Below are 17,859 nucleotides of genomic sequence, written 5' to 3' on the forward strand. Positions count from 1 at the left end.
GACAGTTTGTTGTGATTTCTGTTCTTTTACATTTGCTGAGGAGTGCTTTATTTCCAACTATGTGGTCAATTTTGGAATAAGTGCATTGTGGTGCTGAGAAGAATGTATATTCTGTTGACTTGGGGTGGAGAGTTCTGTAGATGTCTATTAGGTCCACTTGGTGCAGAGCTGAGTTCAAGTCTTGGATATCCTTTTTAACCTTCTGTCTCATTGATCTCATATTGACAGTGGGGTGTTAAAGTCTCCCGTTATTATTGTGTGGGAGTCTAAGTCTCTCTGTAAGTCTCTAAGGACTTGCCTTATGAATCTGGGTGGTCCTGTATTGGATGCATATATATTTAGGATAGTTAGCTCTTCTTGTTGAATTGATCCCTTCCCCATTATGTAATGGCCTTGTCTCTTTTGATCTTTGTTGGTTTAAAGTCTGTTTTATGAGACCAGGATTGCAACCCCTGCTTTTTTTGTTTGTTTGTTTTGTTTTCCATTTGCTTGGCAGATCTTCCTCCATCCCTTTATTTTGAGCCTGTGTGTGTCTCTGCACATGAGACGGGTCTCCTGAATACAGCACACTGATGGGTCTGGTCTTTATCTAATTTGCCACTCTGTGTCTTTTAATTGGGGCATTTAGCCCATTTCCATTTAAGGTTAATATTGTTATGTGTGAATTTGATCCTGTCTTTATGATGTTAGCTGGTTATTCTGCCCATTAGTTGATGCAGTTTCTTCCTAGCATCGATGTTCTTTACAATTTGGCATGTGTTTGCAGTGGCTGGTACCAGTTGTTCCTTTCCATGTTTAGTGCTTCCTTCAGGAGCTCTTGTGAGGCAGGCCTGGTGGTGACAAAATCTCTCAGCAGTTGCTTGTCTGTAAAGGATTTTATTTCTCCTTCACTTATGAAGCTTAGTTTGGCTGGATATGAAATTCTGGGTTGAAAATTCTTTTATTTAAGAATGTTGAATATTGGCCCCCACTCTCTTCTGGCTTGTAGAGTTTCTGCTGAGAGATCCACTGTTAGTCTGATGGGTTTCCCTTTATGGGTAACCGGACCTTTGTCTCTGGCGGCCCTTAACATTTTTTTCTTCATTTCAACTTTGGTGACTCTGACAATTATGTGTCTTGGGGTTGCTCTTTTCGAGGAGTATCTTTGTAGTGGTCTCTGTATTTCCTGAATTTGAATGTTGGCCTGCCTTGCTACCTTGGGGAAGTTCTCCTGGATAATATCCTGAAGAGTGTTTTCCAACTTGGTTCCATTCTCTCCGTCACTTTCAGGTACACCAATCAAAAGTAGATTTGGTCTTTTCACATAGTCACATATTTCTTGGAGGCTTTGTTCATTTCTTTTTACTCTTTTTTCTCTAAACTTCTCTTCTCACCTTATTTCATTCATTTGATCTTCAATCGCTGATACTCTTTCTTCCACTTGATTGAATTGGCTACTGAAGCTTATGCATGTGTCACGTTCTTGTGACATGCCATCATATCATTTAAGGTCTTCTCTACACTGTTTATTCTAGTTAGCCATTGGTCTAATCTTTTTTCAAGGTTTTTAGCTTCCTTGAGATGGATTCAAATATCCTCCTTTAGCTTGGAGAAGTTTGTTATTACCAACCTTCTGAAGCCTGCTTCTGTCAACTCATCAAAGTTATTCTCCGTCCAGCTTTATTCCATTGCTGGCAATGAGCTGCAATCCTTTAGAGAAGAAGAGGCACTCTGGTTTTTAGAATTTTCAGCTTTTTCTGCTCTGGTTTCTCCCCATCTTTGTGGTTTTATCTAACTTTGGTCTTTGATGATGGTGACCTACAGATGGGGTTTCGGTGCGGATGTCCTTTTTGTTGATGTTGATGCTATTCCTGTTTGTTAGTTTTCCTTCTAACAGTCAGACCCCTCAGCTGCAGGTCTGTTGGAGTTTGCTGGAGGTCCACTCCAGACTCTGTTTGCCTGGGTATCACCAGTGGAGGTTGCAGAACAGCAAATACTGCCGCCTGATCCTTCCTCTGGAAGCTTCATCTCAGAGGAGCACCCGGCTGTATGAGGTGTCAGTCAGCCCCTACTGGCAGGTGTTTCCCAGTTAGGCTACATGGGGATCAGGGACCCACTTGAGGAGGCAGTCTGTCCTTTCCCAGAGCTCAAACTCCATGCTGGGAGAACCACGGCTCTCTTCAGAGTTGTCAGACAGGGACGTTTAAGTCTGCAGAAGTTTCTGCTGCCTTTTGCTCAGCTATGCCCTGCCCCTAGAAGTGGAGTCTAGATAGGCAGGCAGGCCTCATTGAGCTGCAGTGGGCTCCACCCAGTTCCAGGTTCCCAGTCACTTTGTTTACCTACTCAAGCCTCAGCAATGGCAGATGCCCCTTTCCCAGCCCAGGCTGCCACTTTGCAGTTCAATCTCAGACTGATGTGCTAGCAGTGAGAAAGGCTCTGTGGGTGTGGGACCCGCTGAGCCAGGCGCGGAATATAATCTCCTGATGTGCCATTTGCTAAGACCACTGGAAAAGTGCAGTATTAGGACAAGAGTGTCCCAGTTTCTCAGGTACCGTCTGGCATGGCTTCACTTGGCTAGGAAAGGGAAATCCTCCAACCCTTTGTGCTTTCTGGGTGAGGTGATGTCCCGCCCTGCTTCGGCTCACCCACCGTGGGCTGCACCCACTGTCCAACCAGTCCCAGTAAGACGAACCAGGTACCTCAGTTGGAAATGCAGAAATCACCCGTCTTCAGCGTCAGTCACACTGGGAGCTGCAGACTGGAGCTGTTCCTATTTGGCCATCTTGGAACCCATCCCCAATTTATATGATTTTTAAGTGACTAGAGTGCCAATTTTTTGTTGTAAATCTTACATTCACATTGTTAAAATCACAATTAACAAAACAGTTATAGAGTTGGCACAGAATAGGACTGTACACAGCTGCAGTCTTTTTTCTTTTTCCTCCTCTGCATTATCTAGCCATAATTGAGATATGTGGTATCTCATATAAGTAGGATTTTATTTAACCTACAGTTTTAACACATAACTTTTACAATTAAATATAGTACACTGAATACATTAAATTAATTCAACTTTTTCTTAAGATTCAAAGAAGGTCACTGTTGTGAATGTAATTGTAGTGAACCATAATATAATGATGCCTTCATGGCTCTCAAAAAATGGTTTTTGCCCTTGTTCTAATTACCCTCAAATATAAGGTTGCTAGTTAAGGTACCAGAGAAAGTGAACTAGAAAGACTAGTTGCCTTAAACACTGATCTTTCTTTTCTTCTCCCTCACTTCTGATTTTGTTCCCTGTCATTTACTGATGTTGTCAATGGAATTGCTTTCTATTATTTTTAGTTACAGTTATGCCTGCTTCTCCCCTTCTATTAGACTGTCTTCTTTATTTCTTAGTTTTATCCTCAATTTCTCTTCAGTTTAGACTTTATAGTAGGCTGAGGTTGACTTTGAGAGCTACTGTAAGCCAACATAGGAATTCTATTTTCTGACTGGTATACTGACTAATCACAGTACATATTCTAAGATCTCTATATCTATGATTCATTTAAGAATTGTCAGTCAGTTGTGGTAGCTCATGCCTGCAATGCCAGCACTTTGGGAGGCCAATTTGGGATGACTGCTTGAGCCCAGAAGTTTGAGAAAAGCCTGGGCAACATAAGGAGTCTCTGTCTCTACAAAAAAAAGTTAAACATTAGCTGGGCATGGTGGCATATTCCTGTCGTCTAAGCTACTCGGGAGCTGAGGTGGGAAAATTGCTTTGAGGCCAGTAGGTCAAGGCTGCAGTGAGCTGTGATTGTGCCACTGCACTCCAGCCTGAGCAATGGAGCAAGACTCTGCCTGAAAAAAAAAAGAAATGTTGCTACATAGCCACTATTTTGGTAACTGCCTAAACAGTTAAACTTAAAATCATCTGAATTACTAACACATGCAATCTAATTGTATTTATCATCAGTAATATTTAGTAATGAGCAGCAGGGATAATACTGTGACAAGCAATACAGCACAGAATCTAATTTTTTAGGGTCAATTTTCTATAATGAAGCTCATAATTCTGTATAAATGTACATTACAGAACATGAAATAATTAATAAAATCATTAATAGAGTGTTCAACCTCAATATATTTTTATGTATTAGATTATGTCTATTCAGCTTTCCTCTAGTACTGTTAATATCAACTCTGTTATAAATGGAATTTAAGTATTCAGCTTAGTAACTAGAAATATTTCTAAGGTATTATTTGGCTGAGGTTTTTTCCTTTTCAATAACTTTCATTTTGCTATAAAATCATTTATTGCTTCATAATTATCAGTATATTCTTTTTTAAGGCCTTCACTAAGAACTTTACCCTACATATTGGCAAGTTTGAACCAATGTTTTAATCTCTGTGCATCAATACTGATATTAATTTCAAATTCTGGGAGAAACTGCCATGATTAATGAAGAAGAATACAAAGCAAAAGCTATTTAAAAAAAATTTTTTTTTTTGCAGAGACAGGGTCTTGCTATGTTGTCCAGGCTAGACTTGAACTCCTGTACTCAAGTCATCCTCCTGCCTTGACCAAAGAACTGGGATTCCTTTTTAAATTATGTCTATATTCAAATCTAGATAAAAACCTCTGAATATAATCTTGGATTGTCTACTTTATTTTTTTCTTTTTTTGAGAAGGAGTCTCACTCTGTCACCCAGGCTGGAGGGCAGTTGTGTGATCTCGGCTTACTGCAACCTCCGCCTCCCAGGCTCAAGCGATTCTTCTGCCTCAGTTTCCCATGTAGCTGTGATTACAGGTGCCGGCCACCACGTCCTGCTAATTTTTGTATTTTTTAGTAGAGACAGGGTGGTTTCACCATGTTGGCCAGGCTGGTCTTGAACTGCTGACCTCAAGTGATCTGCCCACCTTGGCCTCCTGAAGTACTGGGAATATAAGAGTAGGCCACCACGCCTGGCCTACTTTATGATTTTAAAAGATCTTTGCTGATTTTGAAAAGTGCTTCTGCTTTTTTGTTTTAGGTACATCAAGTATAAAACCCTCTAAACATTATGATTAGATGAATTTATATTTGAACATTTATAAATTATATCTTCTATGGTAATAAAATGTACATCTTAATAATTTCCTAAATTCACAATCTTCTAAATAAAATGCTTTTTATTCAAACAGGCCAATATTTGGTCATATAATCCTCTATAAACTACAAGGACAGGTAAATAAGTCAGACATTTACGTTTTCATAGATATGCTTTATTACTGTTATATATTTACTTACTTTAGTAAGTAATGCTTCATTTGCAGCTTCAATTACTTCATTCCTATCTTGGACTTGTTGATGCAAATTGCTTACAGTATCCTGAGCTTCTTCTAATTCCAGTTTTGCCTTCTCTAATTGTTCATTTAGTTGCTGAACAGAAGTCTTTTGAGAGTCAGCAGAAATCTTCCACTTTGCATGGTTCTCTTGATGTGAAATCATCTATATAGCCCCAGAATGGAAAAGAAAAAAAATTAACAAAAAAATAGACTGAAACTGGATTCAACAACAGTCTAATACTTTCTACTTTTATTTACTTTTTCTTTAAAAATAGCAAATTCTGTTTATAGTTACAAATATCTGATTTCTCAACAGATACTAGAGGAAAAAGGGAGAAAAGGAATTTATAATCTTCAATTTACTCAAGAACTTAATTAACCAAATGCAATGGACTCTATTTGGGTACTGATTTGAACAAATAAATTATAAAGACATTTTTGAGACAACTGGGGAAACCTGAACAATGATTGGATACTTGATGATATTAAGGAGTCACTGTCAATTTTTAGATGTGATAATGGTATTGTGGTTCTGTTCCAAAAAATAGCCCTTATCTTTTAGAGCTATGTTTTGGTTTGGCTCCGTATCCCCACCCAGGCTTCATCTTGAATTGTAAGTGTCGTATGTCGAAGGAGCAACCTGGTGGGAGGTAATTGGGTCATGGGGATGGTTTCACCCATGCTGTTCTCATGATACTGAGTTCTCATGAGATCTGATCGTTTAAAAGTGTGACACGTCCCCTCTTGCTCTCTCTCTACCATCACCATGTAAGACATGACTTGCTTCCCCTTCTGCCATAATTGTAAAAACTAAGTTTCCTGAGGCCTCCCCAGCCATGTGGAACTGTGAGTCAATTAAACCTCTTTTCTTTATAAATTACCCTGAAACTGTCAGCATTCTCCAAACTCCAGAATGGTAGATCCAGTGATAGCCCTTGCACCTGCACCTGGAAAAGCCTCAGGCACTCATGCCAGGCCTGAGACTGTGTAATTTATAAGGAAAAGAGGTTTAATTGATTCAGTTTTTATAGCAGGGTGAAAATGGACTAATAACAGAAAACTGGTATCAGAATAGTGGGGTACTACTATAAAGATAACCTGAAAATGTGGAAGTCACTTTGGAACTGGGTAATGGGCAGAGGTTAGAACAGTTTGGAGGAATCAGAAGACAGGGAGATGTGAGAACGTGTGGAACTTCCCAGAGACTTGTCGAATGGTTTTGACCAAAATGCTGATAGTGATATGGACAATGAAGTGTAAGCTAAAGTGGTGTCACATGGAGATGAGAAACTTATTGGAAACTAGAGTATCTTGCTATGTTTTAGCAAAGAGACCAGTGGCATTTTGCCCCCACCCTAGAGATCTGTGGAACTTTGAAGTTGAGAGAGATGATTTAGGGTCTCTGAGAGAAGAAATTTTTAAGGATTCAAGAGGTGATCTGGCTTTTGTGAAAGTGTACAGTCATATGCATTCACAAAGAGATGATCTGAAATCAGAACTTATGTTTAAAAGGGAAGCAGAGCATAAAAGTTTAAAAAAATTTGCAGCTTGGCCATGTGGTAGAAAAGAAAAACCCATTCTATGGGGAGAAATTCAAGCTGGCTATAGAAATTTTCTTAAGTAATGAGGAGCTAAATATTAATTGCCAAGACAATGGGGAAAATGTCTCCAGGCCATTTCAGAGATCTTCAAGGAAGCCCCTCCCATCACAGGCCTGGATATTTAGGAGGAAAAAATGGTTTTGTGGGCCAGGCCCAGAGCCCCATTGCTCTGTGCAGCCTCAAGATGGGGTGACCTGCATCACAGTTGATTCAGCTCCACCCATGGCTAAAAGGGGTCAAGGTACAGCTCAGACCGTTGCTTCAGAGGGTGCAAGCCCCACACCTTGGCAGCTTCCATGTGGTGTTAAGCCTGCAGGTGCACAGAAGACAAGAATTGAGCTTTGGGAGCCTCTGCTTAGATTTCAGAGGATGTGTGGAAATGCCTGGAAGTCCAAGCAGAAGTCTGCTGCAGAGGTGAAGCCCTCATGGAGAACCTCTACTAAGGCAGTCCAGAGAAGAAATGTGGGGTTGGAGCCCCCATACAGGTACCCACTGGGGCACTGGGTAGTGGAGTTGTAAGAAGACAGCCACCATTCTCCAGACCCCAGAATGGTAGATTCACCAACAGCTTGCATCGTGCACCTGGAAAAGCCCCAGGCACTCAACGCCAGCCCGTGAAAACAGCCACAGGGACTGTACCCTGCAGAGCCACAGGGGTGGAGCTGCCCAAAACTTTGGGAGTCCACCCCTTGCATCAGCATACCTTGGATGTGAAGAATGGAGTCAAAGGAGATTATTTTGGAGCTTTAACATTTAATGACTGCCCCACTGGGTTTCAGATTTGCATAGGCCCTGCAGTCTCTTTGTTTTGGCCAATTTTTCCCATTTGGAAGGGGAACATTTACCCAACGCCTGTATCCCCATTGTATCTTGGAAGTAACTAACTTGTTTTTTATTTTATAAGCTCACAGACAGAAGCAACTTGGCTTGTCTCAGATGAGACTTTGGACTTGGACTTTTGGGTTAATGCTGGAATGAGTTAAGACTTTGGGGTTCTGTTGGGAAGGTATGATTGTGTTTTGAAATGTGAGAAGGACATGAGATCTGGCAGGGGCCAGAGTTGGAATGATACGGCTTGGCTCTGTGTCCCCACCGAAATCTCATCTTGAATTGTAATCCCCATGTATGGAGGAAGGTACCTGGTGGGAGCTTACTGGATCATGGGGGCGGTTCCCCCAAGCTGTTCTCATGATAGTAAGTTCATTCTCCTGAGATGTGATGGTTTGAAAGTGTGGCATTTCCACACACTCTCTCTCTCCTGCTGTCAGGTAAGACACGCTTTGCTTTCCCTTAACCTTCTGCCGTGATTTTAAGTTTCCTGAGGTGTCCCCAGCCATGTGAAACTGGGAGTTAATTAAACCTTTTTCTTTATAAATTACCCAATCTCAGGTATTTCTTTATAGCAGTGTGAAAATGGACTAATACAAAATACTTATTGAATATAGAATAGTATAAATAGTATACATCCTCTTATATTTATTTTTGAACAGATGAAATAATTATGTCTACATAATTATTTATGGATGAAATAATTATGTCTACATAATTATTTACGGATGAAATAATTATGTCTAAAATTTGCTTCAAATAATATGTGAATATGGGGGATGGCTTGGGAATGGGTTTAACATTTATGTTAAACTCTGTTCAAGGGAGTTTGGTAACATTTTTGTGGGTGATTGGTGGGGTTTGTGGGGACCATGTCTTGCTTAGATTGGTGGGGTTTGTGGGGACCATGTCTTGCTTAAATACATTTAGAATCATATCTCTTTGAAAGCATTGTGTTGCACACTTCCAAGAATGCTTAGGACTATCTGGGTTTTATGCCTGGTTCCCCCCTGTAATTACTATAGCATTCCTTTTCATTCTCAAAAGTATTCTCTCTTAGATAAAGAAAATGGTCAATGTATTTATGGATGAAATAAATTGGCTATGCATTGATAATTATTAACATTCAAAAATAAATATGAGGATGTATACTATTTATACTATCTATTTTAAAATATATTTAAAATTTTCACAAAAGTTAAAACAATCTCATTCTCCTCCAAAAAGTCAGGAGTTTTGCATTTATTATTAAGGGATTTTCTGACAATTTGGAAACCTATATATTAAAAAATACTGTTGATCTAGAACTAGAAATACCATTTGACCCAGCAATCCCATTACTGGGTATATACCCAAAGGATTATAAATCATTCTACTATAAAGACACAGGCACACGTATGTTTATTGCAGCACTATTCACAATAACAAAGACTTGGAACCAACCCAAATGTCCATCAATAATAGACTGGATAAAGAAAATGTGGCACATATACACCATGGAATACTATGCAGACATAAAAAAAGATGAGTTCATGTCCTTTGCAGGGACATGGATGGAGCTGGAAACCATCATTCTCAGCAAACTATCACAAGAACAGAAAACCAAACACCGCATGTTCTCACTCATAAGTGGGAGTTAAACAATGAGAACACATGGACATAGGGAGGGGAACATCACACACCAGGGCCTGTCACGGGTGGGGGGCTAGGGCAGGGATGACATTAGGAGAAATACCTAATGTAGGTGACAGGTTGATGGGTGCAGCAAACCACCATGGCACATGTATACCTATGTAACAAAACTGCATGTTCTGCACATGTACCCCAGAACTTAAAGTATAAAAAAAAAAAAGAAAAAAAATACTTTTAAAGTATAATAAGAACTGTTAAAAATTATTGATCCTCTTTTCCAGCTCTCTATTACTTTAATACCATATCCTCTTATTTTTATATTCAAACAACATATATATTTTAAAAGTAAATTTTTGTCAACTTCCAAACAGGTAAAAATATATACTTCAATATTATATATAAAATATTAGTATCAAATATTAAATAGCAATATCAAATATTAAAATGCAGTGGCATGTGCTTATTTTTTTTTTTTGAGACGGAGTTTCACTCTTGTCACTCAGGCTTGATTGCAATGGCACGATCTCGGCTCCTTGCAACCTCTGCCTCCTGGGTTCAAGCAATTCTCCTGCCTTAACCTCCTGAGTAGCTGGGATTACAGGCATGCGCCACCACGCCCAGCTAATTTTTGTATTTTTAGTAGAGATAGGGTATCGCCATGTTGCTCAGGCTGGTCTCAAACTCCTGACCTCAAGTGATCTACCTGTCTTGGCCTCCCAAAGTGCTGGGATTACAGGTGTGAGCCAATGCCCCCAGTCGGCATGTGCTTTCACTCCCAGCTACTTAGAGGCTGAGGAGGGAGGGTTATCTGAGCTCTGGAATTTGAGGCCAGTCTGAGCAACACAGACCCCAAATCTTTTTAAAAAAGATAGCAATACTGAACTAATTTTACAGTTTATTTTATGTTCCATATATTTATAATTTCAGGTGGCTTATAAAACTAAAAGAAAAAATTGGATAATTATACTTAAAAACAGAACAGAGGCCATATAATGAAAGTGTAATGAGTAGTTAAGGGCAAACACTTGAGAGCGCCTAATTATTACTGATGGTTACTAAGTTGAGCTGTTAATAACAATTATATACTTATGCTGAGTCCAACAGCATTCATTCACATTTGTCTCTAAAGATCAAAGGTTGCAAATTCTTAGCCTTAGGATTAGATTCAGCTTGTTTTGTTTGGCAGGCACAATGCTTTCAAAGACATATAATTCCAAATGTGTTTAAGCAAGACATGGTCCCCACAAGCCCTACCAATCACCCACAAAAATGTCACCAAACTCCCCTGGAGTTTAACATAAATGTATTTGCAACCCTTGCCATGTTAGAAAAATGCTTTATTAGCACTAAACATAATTTATTTAAATCATATACAAAGATTTTGGGTAATATCTTCAAATGTAGTTTTTAAAAAGATGAAAAATGCTATACTAGTTAATAATACTGCCCATTTCTATGAAGGCTCAAGACATGTTGACAGATAAAAAGGCTCTAGTATTACCTCTCTAGCTAAGTTACTATAGGAAAAAATGTTGAAAATTGCAAAGCATTATAGATTCACATCACATGAAACTATTTATATCAGTTATTAAATATCTCCAGCTAATCTTTTACAAATGCTATTTTATAATTTATATATTAATTTATTTAATATTCACCACAGTTCTATGAGGTAGATACTGTTATTATATCCATTTTAGACAGAGGTTAAGTAACTTACCCAAGGTAATACAGGTGGCTCCGTGGTGAGCCAGGGTTTAGAACCAGGTTGCCTGGCTCAAGAATTCAAGCTCTTAACCCCACAGTGTATTAAAGTGAAAGCTATATGTGTAGGCTACCAGAAATGAAGACCACAATGTATTATTCAATAATGAACACTTAAGAGCTGGACTCATACTTTTGTCCAGATAGGTCAACCTACTGTAGTGGGCACTACCAAAACAAATTAAATTTTTCTTTACCTCCATATGATAAGCTTCTTTGAGAGATTCTACTTCTGCTGACAATTTCTTGATTTCTGCTTGCATTCTTGCTTCTAAATGAGCTTCACGTACTTTAGAAGCCCCCAATTCTTCAGCTAAATGGTTTCCATGAGCATCCTTAAAAATGACATATTGAGTAAAAGCTATAAAACTTATTTGGTTATTATAGCTAAACTAATCCAGTGCATTATTGGAAGTAGTTTAATGTTTTATATTATATAAACACAGACACAAAGTTAACTTACTAAATAGTATGCTTTAAAATCTAGACATTTCAGAGACTATTAATGGGAGAGTATTAATGTAATTGTTTGCTGTCATCATAAATTAGATGTTCACTAACCAATGCTTTCTATAAAATGAACTATTAATAATAACCACTGGACACTGGACTCTGGCAGATAACAGTCTACTGCTAGGTATGCTTGTATATTTTTGCTCACTATATATATTGTCTGTTTATCAAGAGTCAGTTGTGTTTTTTTCCAAACTTATTTATGCTAATTTAGCTAACTGTGCTTGTAATTTTAATTTTGTAATATTATTATAGATTATGAACATGATGAAATAAGCAAAGTTTTTATTCAAAAACTAAGTTATATGTTTGGAACAAGCTCAATGAGTAAGTCATGAACATTTTGCTATCCAACTAGAAGCACTCAAAATTGTTATAAAATATTGTAGGAGGTCCCATAAAAATATAACATGTTTTAGTCTGATTCATTTACAAATGTCTTTTAATTAATTCTTCCTCCACTTCAAAGAAAGCAACATTGGAAACTATAGATGATGGAATATAGTGCGATGAAAGACCAGGTAGGATTCTAGTTATGTGAGAAAGACTAGGTAGAATTCTAATCAAATAACTCATACAAAAAGAACCAAGGTTTGGCCCTACATCAAAGGAGAAACATATCAATATATATTTAGTTTTGGGTTAAAATATAATATTTAAAACACTGTCAATTAAAAAATTCCTCACTTTAATTCACTTTTTAAAGTGAGCTTAGCTTATCAAATAAAAACCAATTATACTATACTTTGACACTATTGATAAAGGCAGAAATGAGATAAAAGTAGATAGCTTTCCTTTCCAAGAACCCCAAATGTATAATATCTCTCTAATAAACATTCTCTATGTATGCTTTACTGGTCTAACCATCCAGAAATGTGAATAACAACATAGGTAGGTTTAACCAAAATTAAAGGTAAAAATATTTTAATTCAATTCCTATGTTCGTAACCACAATGGAAAGCAGAAATTTTTTTTGCAACATCAATAAACACGTTTTTCTTAAAGTCTAAATAATTAACCCAAGTATACCAATCTAAATATTTTTAAGCCAAGTAGTTAACTTCCTACCAAATACTGGGAAAATAAAATTTATATTAGTACTCTTGCTTTTTAAAAGCACTTTACCTCCAAGTTACTTTACCAACCAAGGGCTTTGAAATACAGGTTTCCTAAAAGTTACAAATTTACATAGTTACAAATTTGGATAGTTTTCTTTTTTTTTTTTTTTTTGAGATGGAGTCTCTCTCTGTTGCCCAGGCTGGGGTGCAGTGGCACGACCTCAGCTCACTGCAACTTCTGCCTCCTGGGTTCAAGCGATCCCCCTGCCTCAGCCTCCCAAGTAGCTGAGACTATAGGTGCCCACCACCAAGCCTGGCTAATTTTTTTTGTATTTTTGGTAGAGATGGTGTTTCACCATATTGGCCAGGCTGTTCTTGAACTTCTGACCTTGTGATCCGCCCGCCTCGGCCTCCCAAAGTACTGGGATTACAGGCCTGAGCCACCTTGCCCAGACAATAGTTTTCATTTTTAAGAGTCATGACAAATGTAAAAATGTTTACTCAGAAAAGATTAGTTTTATTTTTTCTTCAAGTAAGAGCCTGAACTCACTTAAAAGTCTAGAAGTGCTTTATAACTCAATTTATTGAGAACTAGTTTGGCCAAAACGCAGTTCTGAAGGACTTCCCGGTTATATTACAAAGTTATCTATATATAACACAGTTCATCATTTTCTAAAATTGTGGTAAAATATACACAAAATTGACCATTTTAACCATTTTTAAGTGTATAATTCAGTGGGATTAAGTACATTCACACTGTTGTGTGATACAGTTCATTTTTGCAAGAACTATATTCTACAGTTCAAAAAAGTGAATGCTAAAATTGGTAAGATTTCAGAAACATAAGATTATTTAAAATAGGGATTACTTTCTCTTTAGAGAGTTGCTTTATATCCTCCAGTTCACTAGAGAGCCTTTCTGTTTCTCTCTGTGCTTGGACTTGTTGACGACGAGCCTCCACCAATTCTGTATGAGAGTTCTGCACCTGCTCCCGGGTTAGCCTCAATTCTTGCCCCAAATCTATGGCCTCCTTGTACTGAGTGGCAATGTACTGTTCCTGCTCTTTCATAACCTGAAAAACATAAGGTATTTGTAGGTTTCAGAATGAAATATACAGATAACCTATTTCTTATTCTGATTTTGCTTAATAAGTAAATTTCCCCCTTCCAACTAAATCCTTTAACATACAATGAGTATGTTAAAATGTAACATACAATGAGTATCACCCACTGTGAAACTGATATTCAAGAAAAAAAAATCTATAAGAAAATGACAAAAATACCATAATTGGGACTCTTATTGATATATATTACATGACTGTAACATATACCAGCCATATAATCTTTTATCATTTTGAAAGTAACACTTATAACAGAAAACATAAAGAGAAAAGAGAAGTTAACATTTGATTATCTATGTCAAAGAGAATATATTGGTATAGATAATTAAAATCCACCATTTAATCCACACAGCTGGGTTAAGGTCTTATTCTCTGTGAAAGTAAAACTTGTCACTGGGGCTGCTACTCCCACTGAAATGGTTTTATATTACTCAATTAAATTTCAAATAAAGTATTTCTCCCCCTCCCCACCTCCTCCTTCTTCTTCCTCTTCTTCCTCTTCCTCCTTGTTCCTTTTCTTCTTTTTTGTTTGGTAAAGGCTCCTGCTCTGTTGCCCAGAATGGAGGGCAGCGGTGTGATCACAAATCACTGCAGCCTTGACCTCCCAGGCTCAAGCAATCCTCCCACCTCAGCCTCCCAAGCAGCTGGGACCACAGGCATGCATCACCACACCTAGCTAGTTTTTAAAGGTTTTTGTAGAGACAGGGGTCCCACTGCTACAATGCCCAGGCTGGTCTTGAATTTCTGGGCTCAAATGATCTGCCAACTTGGCCTCCCAAAGTGCTGGCATTACAGGTGTGAGTCACCGTGCCTGACGCTAAATTCACTTTTTAAAAAGGCAAGTGGAGGAATGAATTCACCAGTCAACGCACATGCATAGTGATGATATGAAGTCATCAAACTTCATCTGGCAAGTCAGTGCACTTGGTCTTAATAATGTGCAATTATTTATTTATCCATTCTTTCGATGGAGTTCCCAATACACAAAACACCGTATCTTATTAATAGCTGACTCTTCGGCCGGGCACAGTGGCTCACGCCTGTAATTCCGGCACTTTGGGAGGCCGAGGTGGGCGGATCACAAGGTCAGGAGTTTGAAACCAGCCTGGCCAGTATGGTGAAACCCTGTCTCTACTAAAAATACAAAAATTAGCCAGGCGTGGTGGCAGGCACCTGTAATCCCAGCTACTTGGGAAGCTGAGGCAGGAGAATCACTTGAACCCAGAAAGCGGAGGCTGCAGTGAGCCGAGATTGTGCCACTGCACTCCAGCCTGGGTGATAGAGAGAGACTCCGTCTCAAAAAAAAAAAAAGCTGACTCCTCAATTCTGTTACACAGCAGTTTCTCAATAAATATTTGTCAAGCAAATAAGCATATATTGTAGATTTACTATATGAAAGATACCATGCAAAGGCCTGTATACAGAGATAAATGAGACATTGTCTTTGCCTATACCTAGACCATCAGAAAAATATTTTAAAAGGTCAAAGAAACTAACAGGTTTCTGGCACAAATAACTAGCCTAAAAACAGTTATGGCACAGTTTTTGTATATTAAAACCAACCAGTTTAAAACATAAAGATTCTTTTCACTCAACAGAGACTATCACTTGTTCCTTAGGTGGAAATAATTTGCTTACACTCTCCATTTCTTTCATCCTTTGTTGTGTTCTTTCGATTTCTTTTTTCAGTTGACTTATCTCCTGTTCATTTTGTAGCATTATAAACTCTTTTTCTCGAAGCTGTTCTTTAGCATTTTGTAACTTGTCATTCAAACTTTCTATCTGAATTTTAAACAGATAAGCAGTATCAATAAAACTAATGAAATATAATTTAATCAATGCTGTGTTCCAAGTAAGTCAAGCTTTAAACACTTATATCTAAAAGCAAAATATAAACAGGTATTCTTCTTAAGGCAATCATATCTTGGAAATAAGCACAAGAATTCTTGTTCTTGGACGTTACCAGAAAGGCAGAATAAAGGGTAACTCACATTCCCCCACAACAACAGGAATCCTGCACCCTCTCAGACTTTACCACTATAAAATGTATCTATGTAACCAAAAACTACTTGTACTCCAGAAGTGATTGAAATTTAAAAAACTAAAAATAAATAGAAGTTGTATTCTGCCATTATATTAGAGAAGACTTTTTTGTTTTTGTTTTAGCTTATAGAAGTCTGTAAATTACAAAATGAAAATTGTGTCTTCACCCCAGTCTCTCAACAATATATAGAGGTAAATAAACACTGTTAATTTAAAATAAAACAAAAAAAAAAAATCCAGCACCTATCCACAGTCAAGTCTCTTTGCAGGAGCCTCAGGATTCAGGTAGGGGTTTGTGAAATCCTGGTAGAGACGAAGACGTGGGAGGGTTATTTTGAGAGCACAGACAGAAACCCAGTTGGCTGTTATGTCAAGCTTGCTTCTGGGTTCAAGCCTGGAAATAGCCCACATCCCCAAGGGACTTGGCTACAGCTCCATTTGGCCTTGAGCCTACAAGCACAACTATCTGCAAAGGGGTCCATAAGGAATCATGCATACTAGTGCCTTAGTGGAAAGGCTCTCTCCCTGCTGACATCAGTCTCAGCAGTGAACCAGAAAGTTGCCTGGTGACTCTGCTCCAACTCCCCTCAGTTGCAGTCCCAGCTCAGAGCTGCTCACACACAGACCCAAAGGGAGACCTGTCCTTATCCTGCAGCCTAGGAGTCTAAGCCTCCTTGAAAGGCTTGCCAACCTCTGTCCCACAGCAGATCCCAAGGGGACCCAGTCTCAGCTCTAACTCTCCTGCTGCAATCAGGGAACTATCCCATCTATGCAGGTACTTGCTGGGAGACACCTGCCCCTCTGAAATAATGAGACAGGCTCTCCTGCCTCTGTCCCACAGCAGATGCTAAAGGGGTTAAATTTCAGCTCCGTGAGCACCTCCTACTGCAGACAGGGAACTATTCCATCTAAGCTGAGACCTGCTGGCCCTGTTTGGGCAAACAATATAGGTTCTCCAGCCTTCATCCCACAGCAGATGCTGAGGGGGCCCAGTCTCAACTCCAGCTCCTCACACTGTCATTGGGGAAATATCCTTTGAAGGAGCTTGCTGGGCTACGTGTGCCCCTCTAAGCTGAGACTGGGCTCTCCAGCCTCCATTCCACAACATATCCCAAGAGGGCCAGTCTCCACTCCAGCCCCTCTCATTGCAACTGGAGACTCATCCCACCTGTCAAAAGATTTGCTGGGAAACATGCCCTTCTGGGCCACCAGGACAGCCTTCTGGACCTGGGTCCCTGGCAAGCATTCCCACAGCCTTAGTATGCAACTTGAACCTTTCCCAGGTCCATGTGGGCTGGAAAGCCATGTCAACCTTGGAGCCCTCATAAGACCTGCAGCAAGCCTGGATGTAGATCATTCTCCAGTGTTCAACAGCTGCAGTGATCACAGCCTCAGGGAACACAAAAGCCAGTTTGCTTAAATTCCTGGAAGGGCCTCCCAAAAAGGACAAGCACAAACTAAGCCAGACTGCAAAAACTAAAATAAATACCTAGTCCCTAAATATGCAGATGTCATTGCATGTCTACAAGCATCAAGAACATTCAAAGAAATACAACCTTACCAAATGAACAAAATCAGACACCAGACAGTGATCTCTCAAAGAACTGAAAATAGCTATTTTAAGGAAGTTCAACAACTCTAAGAAGATGCAGAGAATCAATTGAGAAATTTATCAGAAAAATTTAACAGAGAATAAAATAATTTTTAAAATATCAAACAAATTTTGGAGCTGAAAAATACAATAAATGAAGTGAAAAACGAAATAAAGAGCATCAACAGCAGAATGGGTCAAACAGAATCAGTGAGCTTGAAGATGGACTATTTGAAAGTATATAGGGGCAGAGCAAGATGGCCAAATAGGAACATCTCCAGTCTCCAGCTCCCAGGGCCAGCGACACAGAAGATGGGTGATTTCTGCTTTTCAACTGAGGTACCAGGTTCATCTCACTAGGGAGTGCTGGACAATTGGTGCTGGTCAGCTGCTGCAGCCCGACCAGCGAGAGCTGAAGCAGG

The 17,859-nt window shown here is 39.0% G+C and overlaps 1 protein-coding gene across 1 annotated transcript in view; it reads right to left on the reverse strand.

Annotated features, from left to right (window-relative positions):
* CCDC18 (coiled-coil domain containing 18) overlaps positions 1 to 17,859 on the reverse strand; it is a gene marked incomplete at its 3' end in the record, with an annotated part of 96,587 nt that overhangs the window by 5,009 nt on the left and 73,719 nt on the right. Inside the window, exons 23-26 of the mRNA XM_011978395.1 lie at positions 15,442 to 15,585; positions 13,552 to 13,755; positions 11,310 to 11,447; positions 5,208 to 5,450 (exon numbers count right to left, since the gene is read on the reverse strand). Coding sequence (XP_011833785.1) covers positions 5,208 to 5,450; positions 11,310 to 11,447; positions 13,552 to 13,755; positions 15,442 to 15,585 — 729 coding nt within the window. The remainder of the gene's footprint in view (positions 1 to 5,207; positions 5,451 to 11,309; positions 11,448 to 13,551; positions 13,756 to 15,441; positions 15,586 to 17,859) is intronic.

The sequence above is a fragment of the Mandrillus leucophaeus genome, unplaced genomic scaffold (genome assembly GCF_000951045.1).
Source record: "Mandrillus leucophaeus isolate KB7577 unplaced genomic scaffold, Mleu.le_1.0 Scaffold1935, whole genome shotgun sequence".
Taxonomy (NCBI): domain Eukaryota; kingdom Metazoa; phylum Chordata; class Mammalia; order Primates; family Cercopithecidae; genus Mandrillus; species Mandrillus leucophaeus.